The sequence below is a fragment of the Carcharodon carcharias genome, chromosome 9 (assembly GCF_017639515.1).
Source record: "Carcharodon carcharias isolate sCarCar2 chromosome 9, sCarCar2.pri, whole genome shotgun sequence".
In the NCBI taxonomy this organism is placed as follows: domain Eukaryota; kingdom Metazoa; phylum Chordata; class Chondrichthyes; order Lamniformes; family Lamnidae; genus Carcharodon; species Carcharodon carcharias.
Window position 1 is genome coordinate 144,433,162 of NC_054475.1, and position 13,659 is coordinate 144,446,820.

At 41.6% G+C, this 13,659-nt stretch overlaps 1 protein-coding gene across 2 annotated transcripts in view; it reads left to right on the plus strand.

The window, feature by feature from the left end:
- LOC121282180 (short transient receptor potential channel 5-like) overlaps nt 1-13,659 on the plus strand; it is a 61,033-nt gene that overhangs the window by 17,417 nt on the left and 29,957 nt on the right. For both annotated transcript variants that reach the window (XM_041195732.1, XM_041195733.1), the window contains exons 2-3: nt 6,047-6,568; nt 11,409-11,745. In XM_041195732.1, coding sequence (XP_041051666.1) covers nt 6,047-6,568; nt 11,409-11,745 — 859 coding nt within the window. The remainder of the gene's footprint in view (nt 1-6,046; nt 6,569-11,408; nt 11,746-13,659) is intronic.

Genomic DNA, 13,659 nt, shown 5'->3' on the forward strand with positions numbered 1-13,659 from the left:
CCAGTCCACCCCCAACACTCATGTCAATTATCCAGGCACATTTCCTTCCCACAGCAATTTGGAAGGAAACAGTTACCCAATTGAATTAATCTTGACTGTTGGTGAAACAGCCTTTCCTCCCCATCTCTAATACTTTAATATGTAATAAATAAAGATGCTCAATTTTATCTAATGATTTTCCTCCAGGATTGCTTGCCGCAGTGTCCTGGATATTAATATCTGGATATTAATTCTAGGACAATCCTGGAAGGTTAGCCTGAGTGACACTTAATACAGTGGGCTTCCCTAAAAGAGGTGACGTGGGGCTCTCACAGCCTATCCAGCTGGCAGGCGAAACCCCATCACCTTCATTTAATATTGTCCTCTGTCCACAGTTGGCCCAGCTGCTCTGGCCTTTTTTCAGGTGTGAATATTTTGCACCTTTCTCCCAGTAAGTCTCAACCTGAACCCTCCCCATCACCATGGTAGCTAAGCCACACTGGCTTGTTGTCAGGCATGAATTCATAGCAGATCACCTGACTGTCTTCATTCCTCCATTTTACCTTGAATTAAAGAGACATTACAAAATATAACCATCTAAAAAACAAACCCCCAATATATTACTGCTATCTGCTTCAATCGCTCCATATTGCAGAGCATTCCACATTTTCTCCACTTTCTGTGTAAAGACATTCCTTCAAAATTATTGTTCGATCTCTTAGTAGCTATTTTATATCTATGTTCCCTAGTTGTGGATTTATACTAATGGAAACAGTTTCTCCAAATTTGCGATAACAAATCCCTTGACAGGGTAGACGCTGATAGCTTGCTTCTGCTGGCTGGGGAATCTAGAACACGGGCACAGTTTCGAGCAAAGGGGCCGATCATTAAGGACTGAGATGAGGAAAAATTTATTTATTCAAGGGCTTGTGAATCTTTGGGATTATTTTACCCCAGAGGATTGTGGATGCTTCATCACTGAATATATTTAAGCCTGGGATGGAAAGATATTTTGTGTTTCAGTGAATCAAGGGAAAATGAAGTTGAGACCCAAGATCAGCCAAGATCATACTGAATGTTAGGGCAGGCTCAAGGGGCCAAATGGTCTACTCCTGCTCCTATTTGCTATGTGCTTTTGCTCTTATGTTGTTAATGATTTCAGGGGTTTCATCAATTCTCCTCTGAATCTTCTCTTTTCCAGAGTAAAACTTCCAGCCTGCTCCATCTTTCTAATAGTTGCATCCTCTTACTTGTAGTAACCTGTAAATCTTTCCTGCTCTTTCTGCAGTATGTCACAACTATTTTTTTAACATAAAGACCAGAACTGCACACAGCACTCCAAATATGAGTGAACCAAGGTTTTATGCAAATTTAACATGACATCCCTGCTTTTGTATTCTACTTCTCTAGAAATGAACCCTATTACATTGTTTGCACTCTTACTGACCTTATTATCTTGTGTGGTTACTTTTAGTAATTTACAAATCTGTATTCCAAGATTATTTGAAAGTCCATGTGCACTGCATCCATTGTATTGTCTTTGTCTACTTTTTCTGTTATTTCATCCGGGGAGGTGGTGGAATAGCAGTATTGTCACTGAGCTAGAATTCCAGGGTAATGCTCTGGGAACCCAGGTTTGAATCCCATCATAGCAGATGGTGAAATTTGAGTTCAGTAAAAATCTCGAATTAAAAGTCTGATGATGACCATGGGTAGAATCTTACCTGTGGTGGGCGGGGGGCAGAGCCGACTCCGCGCCACCATTTTATGTGGGCGGGCCAATTAAGGCTCAGTGCTACCTGTGCAGGCAGGGAGAGGAGGGAGAGTCGGGGCCTGCGCTCTTTCGTGTGCGTGAAATAGAGCAGCAATCTCCCTGAGGCACGGAACTGCCTCAGAGAAATTAGGTGGATAATAAAATTTTTTTAAAATAAAGTAAAAAATTACTTAAACATGTCATGAGCTGGGACATGTTTGTGAAGTTGACAAAATTTATTTGTTAGTTTTATAAAACCTTCAGGAAACCTCATGAGGTTTCCTGGAAAATGTAAAGGCCGGTTGCGCTCTTTGCCTGCCCGCCAACCTTAAGGTTGGACGGGCAGCATTGTTAATAGGGTAAATTGCTTTCTTAATGGCCTTAATAGGCCATTAACAGTTCAGCGGGCATCATCTTGTGTCATTTTGCGGGTCGGTGTTTCGGGCCCATCCCCGCACATTGATGGTAATATTGCCAATTGTTGTAAAAACCTGTCTGGTTCACTAATGTCCTTTAAGGAAGGAAATCTGCTGTCCTTACCTGGTCTGGCCTACATGTGACTCCAGACCCACAGCAATGTGTTAACTCTTAAATGCCCTCTGAGCAAGGGCAGTTAGGGATGGGCAATAAATGCTGGTCTAGCCAGAGATGCACACATCCCATGAATGAATAAAACAAAAGGTTGGTTAAGCATGGTTTTTTCCTTTTCAAAATCCACGGTAGCTATTACTGTTATATTCTACTTCTCTGGATGGTTTGTTACCTGATCTTTTGCAAACATTTTGGTTTGTTTCGCATCACTGATTCTAAGGTCTATTCCTGCGTTTTTGAAGATAGAAATTACATTTGCTGAAAGATGAAAAGTGAGAAAAAGAGCCATCAAGTGAAATATGGAAAGAAGGAAAGAGAAACAAAATTAAGTGAAATCAAACAGAAACAGAGTGATAACATTGACTTTAAACATATAAAGGCAGGGATCTTTTCATGTAACTTAAAAAGAAAATTCTATTTATTTGTGGTCTGATTAACCAAAACCTGTTGTTTGTATTTTGTCTGATTAATTGTGTTGGGTATATTTTTCGCGTGGCAGGCAAGCACATGCCAGACCCGCTCAAGCTTGAAATGAAGTGCACTGATGTCAGCCGAATGTGCCAAAGTCAATGCGCAATCACATGATAGCTCGGTAGGCAGCGCGCCCGCCAGAAATTTAAAGGACTGTTAAGGCCATTAAGTAATCAATTAACTTTAATTTTTCGCCGCCCATCCAACCTAGTGGTTGACAGGCAGGTGAAAAGGCCAAGCGGCCTTTGCATTTTTTGGGAAACCTCATCCACAGGCGGGACGGGGTTTCCAAAAGCAAATAAAAATAAAATAAAAGTTTTAAAAAGTTAATTAATAACATGAGTCACATGAGCAGGGACATGTTTTATTACATTTTTATTTTCTGTTTTAAAAACGCTTCATCTCCCAGAGCCAGCTCTATGCCTCAGGGAGGCTTTCAAGCGCTTGCTCGAGTGCATGCGAGAAATTCGCCCTCCCCACCCACTCGCCCTCCCCACCCCCCCGCCCCACCCCACACAGGCAGCGCTGGGCGGTGCCACTCGCGTTTCACGCTGGGCAGGCCTTAATTGGCCCACCTGCGTCAATTCGCAGACCAGCCCTGATCATGGGCAGTGGTCTGCTTCCTGACTGCCCCCATCCGCCCCAACGAGGCTGCCCGACAAGGGCAAAACCCTGCCCATGGATAGTATCAAATCTTAGATTGACAGTTTAGCATCACAGGAATGAAATTTAGGCACTTCCACCGGACCCTCTAACCAATTAGTTAGCTAATTGTTGGGAATAGAATTTGGCTCTTTGAAAAGAAGTCTAACGCTTAACTGAAACATGAAAGGTTTTCCCTCGAAGAACTAATCCTTTCACTTTCCAGATTTTAAGACTCATCCCCAATCCCACTCTGATTTTCCATTAATGTTCCCGTTAATCATCTGTCTTCTGGGCCAGGATTTATTACCTTGCCGGGCAGGCGCGACAGGCTGGCCCAGGAGCGTTCGTGAGGCTGACCGCCGCCCATAATCGGGCCCCAACATCGATTTCAAGCTGGCTGCCCAATCAATGGCCAGCCAACGTGAAACGCCCGCTGCAGCGCTGCCGGGGTGGGGGCAGGAGGAGGGCAAGCACAGAAGGTTGTGCAAGTGCACACAGTGAAAGCTCCATGAGGCACTGAGCTGCAGCTCTGCGCCTCCGGGAGCTGAAGATTTAAAAACACAAAAATAAAGAAATTTCCATTGTTAAAAACATGTCCCCTCATGTGACTCTGTGACATTACGGTTGGCGAGCAGGCGAAAAGGCCAAGCTGCCTTTGGATTTTTTTAGGAATCCTCATCCACGGGACTCTGTCACATGAGCAGGGACATGTTATGAATAAAAATAAAATAAAAGTTTTAAAATTTCAGCCAGTTATTACTTTAATGGCCTTCACTGGCCTGTTAATTGCCAGCAGGTCTGTTGCTGACTCCTGCCGATGAAATATAGCATGAGTGCGTGATGACATCGAGAAACTTGCCCAAAGTCAACATGCAGCATTTTATACTCGAGCGCAAATTTCTGCCATTGGTTTCACATATATAACCACGTGTACAGAAACAAGACACATATACATACAAATACACTGTTGGTACAATTATGTCATTAGCATATACAGTGACTGCAAACATTCACACCACACAAGTGTCAGGCAATGACCATCTCCAACAAGAGAGAATCTAACCATCTCCCCTTGATGTTCAACGGCATTATCACTGCTGAATCCCCCACTATCAACCTCCTGGGGGTTACCATTGACCAGAAACTGAACTGGACCAGCCATATAAATACTGTGGCTACAAAGGCATGTCAGAGGTTGGGAATTCCATGTGAGTTCCTTACTCCCTGATTCCCAAAGCCTGTCCACAAATCAGAAGTGTGATGGAATACTCTCAAGTTGCCTGGTTAATTGCAGATCCAAAAGCACTGAATAAGCTTGACATCATCCAGGACAAAGCAGCCTGCTTGATTGGCATCCCTTCCACCAGGTTAAACATTCACTCCCTCCATCACTGACATACAGTGATAGCAGTGTGTACCATCTACAAGGTGCACTGCAGAAACTTAGCAAGGCTCTTTTGACATCATCTTCCAAACCTGCAGCCTGTACCACCTTGAAGGATAAGGGCAGCAGATGCATGGGAACACCACCACCTGCAAGTTCCCCTCCAAGACACTCACCATCCTGACTTGGAAATATATTGTCGTTCCTTCACTGTCATTGGATCAAAGCCCTTCCTAACAGCACTGTGGGTGTACCACACCACATGGACTGCAGCCATTCAAGAAGGCAGCTCACCATTGCCTCCTCAAGGGCAATTAGCGATGGGCATATGTGCTGGCCTAGTCAGTGATGCCTACACCCTGTGAACGAATAAATAAGAAAAACATTGCATTTGAAGTATAGGCCCTATAGTTAAAACTATAAGCATCATTCTTCCAATGGATCCTGAAATTACCCCCCAAAACACTTGCCAACCTTAGGCTGTGCAGGGCATGTGCACAAGATTGTGACCAGAGATGGAGTACAGGTATTGAATGTGAGAGTGTAAGGATGCATTTAATCAGTTTTGGATAGTTATTTTTACAAATCCAGCATAAAATAAGTCATCACCTTGGACTATAAATGTTGAAAATAAAAGGATTTAAGTTGCCATTTTATTAAGGACTGGATAGGTCAGTGACAAATGTTGCTTTTTGGGAAGAGAAGGAATTGAATATTTGAAGAATATGCAGTTCAAATCTTTATTTTATTAGGGGCAGTAAGAGCCTCAAAGTCTGGTCAGTAACCTTACTGACCTGTTTCACCACCTTAAACCAGCTTATATTTCACCCCTCTCCTTGGATTCAATCAGTTCTGCTGAAGGGTCATGAGGACTCGAAACGTCACATCTTTTCTTCTCCACCGATGCTGCCAGACCTGCTGAGTTTTTCCAGGTAATTATGTTTTTGTTCAATTATTTTTGTTTACTCTGGAGGAGCGGGGATCTTCCTCAGAGACCTGCCAGAATAATTTGGGCCTCTGTGGCCCCAGAACCTCAAGCCTCTAAATCAAACTCTAAATCACAAGGACTACCTCATCACTGGGACCACGATCTCCATCAAAAGCCCAAATCAAGCCCATTCTGTCTGCTGACCACAACATTTCATGTTGTGAAATCTATTCTTTGACTTGCTTTGATACTCTGAGAAAATCGTTATTGATTATTTTTTTTCTCTGCTTGGCAGGTCCTTCCTTTACTGATGGATGCCCAATTTTCAGAATTCACTCCAGATATTACGCCCATAATGCTTGCTGCACATACCAATAACTATGAAATTATAAAACTGTTGGTACACGGAGGAGTCTCTATCCCTCGACCTCACCAAGTCAGGTGCAACTGCGTGGAATGTGTTTCCAGTTCAGAAGTTGACAGCCTCCGTCACTCGAGGTCACGGCTGAATATATACCGTGCTCTTGCCAGCCCCTCATTAATAGCCTTGTCAAGTGAAGATCCGATCCTTACAGCCTTTCAACTGGGTTGGGAACTGAAGGAGCTCAGCAAAGTGGAGAATGAGTTCAAAGCTGAATATGAAGAGCTGTCACAGCAGTGCAAGCACTTTGCCAAAGACCTGCTGGATCAGGCTCGAAGTTCCAGGGAACTGGAGATCATATTGAACCACAGAGATGACCAAAGTGATGAGTTAGATCCCCAAAAATGCCATGATCTAGCCAAACTAAAGGTAGCCATCAAGTACCATCAGAAAGAGGTAGGACTAAGAATTGGTCATATCTTCTCATACGTAAATCTAAGTAAGCTAACTCATGTCAGAAGCAAGATTTTAAGTCATTATATAATTGGCTTTTTCCTTAAGTTTCTATTCATCAACACTGTTACAACTAGGTTAGGAGGGAAGAGCTGACTCCTCTCTTTATCTCACACCTGGGTTGGTTATAACAGATTTTGAATTTTTAAAAAAATGTGATATTGCCTATCCAATATGTAAACATATTTTCCAGAAGGAAAAACAGTTCAGGCCAGTATTCCGATTTCCCAGTTTTTATTGTTTTTTCCTTTTGGGTAACTGTGTATAGCTCAGGTGTAAGAATTAAACCAGCCACATTCTTTGAGTTAACTTGAGTAGTTAGGTTTATTACTGAAACTCACTCGGGTAAAAATACAGAAATTATTAACAAAAAGGTTCAAAATGTATGAATAGGTCAAAACTACCCACTAATCTAAAAAACACATACACAGCTCCCCCAGGCATTAACAAAAGAAAATAAACTTTAAAGAGTATCAGATGTTAAAACTTGAGCAAGTAAAAGGGGTAAAGTCAGAGAAATTATTCATGGATTATCTGAATGCTTGTCCATAGTTAAAGAGTCTCTTTCCATGGTGGCTGCTGAGACTTTGATTTCTCATTGAAGCAATCGCTCTGCAATCATGGCTGGTTGATTCTCTTTTCTCTTGAAGACAGTGATGTTGAGTTGGAATCCTCCTTAAAGAACTCTCAGTTTGCAGCAATGAGTTCTTCTGGTGGGTTTTTAAACCACAAACAGGACTTAGCTTTGTTGAGAAAGGAGGAAAGGTTGTTGCTCCTACTGTCCGTGTCTCTTAGTTCAAATCCAGTATATGTTATACCCAAGCGATGGGTCACATGATCTTTCTCTGGTTTCAATATGGTGCTTATCTTATCCATTATCTCTGAAAGCTCTGTAGACTCTATGTCTCCATAAAGTGGTTTGTGGTGTTTGCAAATGCAACTTAGTCACTGCTGCAGGCCAGTGTCCTCTGATTAGTAAAAAATGTTATTTTCAAAAAGTTCTATATATATATCCAGCAGATTACATTACATCTTCTAAACAACACCCATTCTTTGGAAATAATTCCTAACCTGACAAAATGTAAAGCAGCACAGAATTTGTAAGCATGATGCCAGGTGGTGCAGGGAGCTCAGTGTCCTACTTAGCTTGCTTCATGTATGTTCAAGATATATACTAATTGTTCACTGATAATGTTGTGCATCGTAAGTTAAGACCAAGTGTCATATTCAGTTGAAGTGGGGTTAGAGGGTGAGTGATATTTGAACCAGTACAAGTAGACATAATTCAGTCTCCATTTAAAAGTTAAGGGTGCAATTTTTTGTTGCCTACTTCCCATCCGAAAACCAGGCAGCCAACTGTTGAAAACGGGAGGTAGCGGGTGGTGAGGAGGGGGGACACAACCGTCACCTCATTGACACCATATGCAATTTTCAGGCAGAGCTGTGAATGAAGGAACAGTCAGGAATAGTTATAAAGCTACAAATAGATACAAGTTCACTTCCAGTGCCAGTTGTAAGGTTCCGATTGCTAATTCCAGGTTCAAATGGGTGCTGCTTGCAGCTTGAATGCTCTGTCTATTTATAGAACTGTTGAGCGGCCTAACCAGTGGTTGAGATTGCTGGAGGCCAGTTAGTAAACCGTCCAGAAAATATTTTAATTTTTATTTTTGTGAGGCAGGTGCACTTCTCTTGGTCCTCCTCAAAATCCCTGGTCTGTTGCTGGCCATGCTAGGCCCTTCCCTGGGATTGCCTGAGTTCTCTGATTTCCCATTCACCCCAGCTAGAGAGTTACAATCGAATGTCTATTTGACTGCAGCTCACTGGCAGCATTTAAATGCCACCCGGTGCAAGCCTTAGGTTGATTTTGTGCCAATTTCAGGCAATTGCAACCTTCTGCTAGTGATAGCACTGTAGTGTCTCCATTGGCAAATGAGTATGGTTACATTTACCTATCAATTTCCAATGCACCTGTAAGTATAGAACATTATAGTAGATAATTTTGCAGGACTAGGGTAGGAAGAAAGATGAAATGAACCAAATGAAAATGGAAGCTTGGCATTTAAACTTGTAGATTATAGACAGAAGAAAGACAAGGGAAAGAGCCAAGATTCAGGGAAAGAATGAGACAGAATGATGTAGCGCAGGAGATAGCAAGGTTGCAAAGAGGACGAAAACCAATGATCTAAAGAAAGGCTATAGTCATTTGTTCACATAAAACGTCACCCTCAAAAAAAAAATCACATGCCTGGATTTGAAGGATGATCACCTGCTGGAATGATGATCTGAGTCTTCATGTAGTAATGATGTTCTCTATGAATGTGGACTGTTAATGGAGAAGTGAGTGTGAAGTTGTACTGGATTTTGTAAAACACTAAAGGATCGGCTCAGACTTGCCAGCAAATATGACTTCTTACTTTATTTTATATCAACAGCTATTGTTTCTAGAATTTACAAAGAATCCTGATATGTGTTGTGTCACATCCTGAAGCCACTCATTTGTGATTCAGTCACTTGTTAGCAAAGCAGGAAACAGCGTTTGTCTGGTCCTAAAGGAAAATTAACGTCTCATTTTGCATTGTGATTTAAACTGAACTAAAGGGTAAAATTGGCAACATGTTGGGAAGCCGGCTGCAACACGCTGACTTCCACGTTTGACTTTAGCACGTTAGACTTCCTGTGCAGAACCCCTTTGGGAAATGTTGGTTTTCAGTTTCCGTATACCAATCATTGAATTACATAGGAACATACGAATTAGGAGCAGGAGTAGGCCACTCAGCCCCTCAAGCCTGCTCTGCCATTCAGTAAGATCATGGCTGATCTGATTGTAACCTCAACCCCACATTCCTGCCTATCCCTGACAACCTTTCACCCCCTTGCTTATCAAGAATCTAGCTACCTCTGCCTTAAAAATATTGAAAGACTCTGCTTCCACTGCCTTTTGAGGAAGAGAGTTCCAAAGACTCATGACCCTCTGAGAGAAAAAAATTCTCCTCATCATGTGGTGAGACCACATCTGGAGTATTGTGTATAGTACTGGTTTCCTTATTTAAAGAAAGATGTAAATACGTTAGAAGCAGTTTAGAGAAGGTTTACTAGACTAATACCAGGAATGGGCAGGTTGTCTTACGGGGAAAGGCTGGACAGGTTAGGCTTGTATCCACTGGAATTTAGAAGAGTAAGAGGTAACTTAAATGAAACCTTTAAGATCCTGAGGGGTCATGACAGGGTGAATGTGGAGAGGATATTTCCTCTTGTGCGTGAATCTAGAACTAGGGGGTCACTGTTTAAAAATAAAGGATCGCTCATTTAAGACAGAGATGAGGAGAAAAAGCAGGAGGAATTGGGATAAATTGGAAAATCTGATAAAAGCAGAAAAAATATCAGCTTTTGGAAGATTGCACAAAGCCAATAAACTGAGAACTAAAGAAAAAAGCTGACATAATCCCAGTACCAGGTGATCAACCCTCATATCCAGGCCTGGGATGATTTTTTTAAAAAATTATGATATGTGATATGAACGAATGACTACAGCTTTCTTTGTATAATTGGTCCTCCTGTCTATGTCCTCACTATCTCCAACTCTACATCAATGATGAACTTTGAACCTAAACTGTTAAGGTAGAAATAAGGTTCTATTGCAAAGATGAAAGGACACTGTTAATTCACAGCACCACCTTTAAAGTTTCTTTAAGTTTTCAGGGGTGCTGGTGCTTTTTTTATTTGACCTGATGTCATTGGGGGTCCAAACATTGCATTGAAAGAAGTAGCTGTTCAAATTGTTCTATCTTTTTTTCTGCCCAGGAGCAGCAGTTATCAAATGGGATCTCTTTCTGGATGCAAACACTATTGGTGGCTGAAGCACTAAGGCATGGGATCTTCAGGATCTTTGGCACTCTGAAAACCTGCTCATATGCAAACATTTTTGATGCATTCTGGGGCCAGCCTTAGTTCAAGTGGTTGGAACCAATAGAGACGTGCCTACGAGGCATTTAAAACTATCCACTACCTACATAAAATGAGGTTGCTTCCCCTGACATTGGTATTCTTGCAATTGTCCTGATGAGTGCAAGACGAAAAGTGTTGACAAAATGTCTTTTTTCAGCAATACTCAAAATGCGGATAGTGCAAATCTACGGCTGCTACATGAGCATAACATAACCATCCTCTGGCCTCTCTCAGGGGGAGTGGCCATGCATCACTGCAGAATACAGGAATAATTTTGTGATTTGCTTCCCTGTTTCTCAGAAGCTGGGTTTATTAGTACTATATCTATGAAGCCACTGCTCATTGTTACCCTGGCACAGATCAGCTATTATCACAAAAACCATCTGCGCTATTTTTGGGTTAGTCATTGGAATAGGGTGGAGTTTGCTTGGATTAATTAGAAACAGTCAGCTCTTAATAGCGTGATAATCTTTTAAAATCTTTTAAACTTAATAGCGTGATGGTGCAGCTCATTGGAAATGCAGTAAATTGGAACACTAATATGTTATGACATGGGATGATGAAGCCAGTATAGTGCCAATGATTCCATTAAGAACCAAATTACAGATCTCAGCTGTGCAGCATAGGAAAGCAGTGAGCAAGACCAGCTGCTTTTCCACATAGAATAACTGGATATGCTCTTGCACACCCCTTGCCAGGTGATCCTCTTAGATCCAAATGATGTAAGGGGATAGGGGGAGAAAAATACCTTGAACTGAGGGCTATTAAAGCTCAAAAGGAGAAAAAGTAATATTGTTCTGATTCTAGTGATTTTTATGTATTTTTGTTTTCTTCACAGTTTGTTGCTCAGCCAAATTGCCAACAATTACTGGCTACGTTATGGTATGATGGATTCCCAGGCTGGCGTCGCCATCACTGGGCAGTCAAGCTCCTAGCCTGCATTACCATCGGGTTTCTATTTCCAATACTTTCCGTGGTTTATCTGGTGGCACCAAAGAGCAGGCTGGGACTGTTCATTCGGAACCCTTTTATTAAGTTTATCTGCCACACAGGCTCCTACTTGACGTTCCTTATCCTGCTGTTGTTGGCATCTCAGCACATTGTCAAGACAGATCTTCACATGCAGGGGCCACCACCAACTATTGTCGAGTGGATGATATTACCATGGGTTTTAGGTAAACATCTCTCCATACACTCACTTCTTCATTTAGAAGAAATTAACATGTTTTTTCATGTCATAGAATCTTAGAGCACATCATGGAAATGCTGTCTCATTGGAAGAGTCATCCAACTAGTTGCACACCCCTGCTCTTTCCCCATGACTCAGCAAGTTTTTCCTTCTCAAGTATGTATCCAATTCCCTCTTGAATGTTACTGTTGAATCAGCTTCCACATCTCTTTCAGGCCATGCACCCCAGATGATAACATCAAGATTTTGGTGTAGCAGGGCATCCAATGACACCTGCCATTAGTTAGATATGCCCTGTGCCCATAAAGTTCTGAAAGTGCAAACTGTTAATGGTGCAGTAATGCAGCACCAGAACCTGAGTGAACTGAATAATCAACCAAGTATCTCATGAAACAGTCAGATTGACAGATTGGGAAATAAACAGAGGAAGGATTGAGGAGGAGGGTGAAAAAGAGTGGGTGAATTCAATGCACAATCAGGTAAAGGAAGAGAAGAGGAAAAGAAAGATCAGATTATAAGAGAGAAAAAAAAAGTCAAAAAGAAAATGTAAACAAAAAAGCTGTTTAAATTTTAAATTTCACACTTTTAGATCTCAAAAAACAATTAATACCTGAAGGAATGAGATGCCACACATGTAATAGGTCACTTTCAGTGCCAGAAAACCAACAATTAAGAATTATCACATAGGTAAAGGTGTACTTATGCTTGAAATAACAAGACTTCACTTTCTGTGGTGAATGTAGTTTGTACTGACTGCACAAATGCAGCACCTGCATAGTATTTCATATATTTCAATGCTGAGGCCAAGACTGAAATGCTACTTTTTTTACAGATAATAGTGGAGTGGCACATTTTGGACAACAGCAATTGGTATTTGCATTCAGTCATGCATCTGTTCCTCACCTGAAGTTGATGCACCATTTACACATAAACAAGGACACATGCCATTAGCCTCACCATTAATTTAACAATAAAATCTAGCCCAGCAACTCACTGTATAAAGAAAATTCTCCCCATCTCCCCTCTAATACTTTTATCAATTATCTGCATTGTCTAGTGGGGTGGCATGGTGATGCACTGGTTAACACTGCAGCCTCACAGCTCCAGGGATCTGAGCTCAATCTGTCTGTCATGTTCTCCCTGTGTTTGTGTGGGTTTCTGCAGGGTGCTCCGGCTTCCTTTCACTGTTCAAAGACGTGCTGGTTAGGTGAATTGGTTTTGGGAAATTCTCCCCCAGTGTGTGTGTGGACTGGTGTGTATCATACCTAGCACCCATTGCCTGTTGGGATAGGCTCCAACTCCCTGAGACCCTGAATTGTATGTGAGCAGTTCTGGGAAAAGTGAGTTTATTGTCTAGTTATTGACCTTCCAACAGTGGGGACAGTATATTCTCTATCAAACCCTCCATGATTGTTAATACCTCTATTAAATATATCCTCAATATTCTCTGCTCTAAGGAGAACAATCTCAATTTCTCAAGGCCTCAGTACCTTCTTGAAGGATGGTGCCCAGAATTGGACACAATACTCTAGCTGAGGCCTAACCAGTGATTTATAAAGGCTTAGCACAACTTCCTTGCTTTTGTACTAAATGCTTCTATTTATAAAGCTCAGGAATCCCCTATGCTTTTTAACAGCATCATCAACTTGTTCTGCCACCTTCAAAGTTTTGTGAATGTGAATCCTCAGGCTTCTTTGGTCCTATACCCCTTTTAAATTGCACAATTTAATTTATATTGCCTCTCATCCTTGTTCCTTCTAAAATACATAATTTTGCATATTAATTTACATCTGCATGTGTCTGCATATTTCACCAGTCTCTATGCCCTCCTGATGTATCCTTCTCACTGTTTACTACACTTTGAACTCATGTGTCTTCTGCAAACTTTGAAATTTTGCTT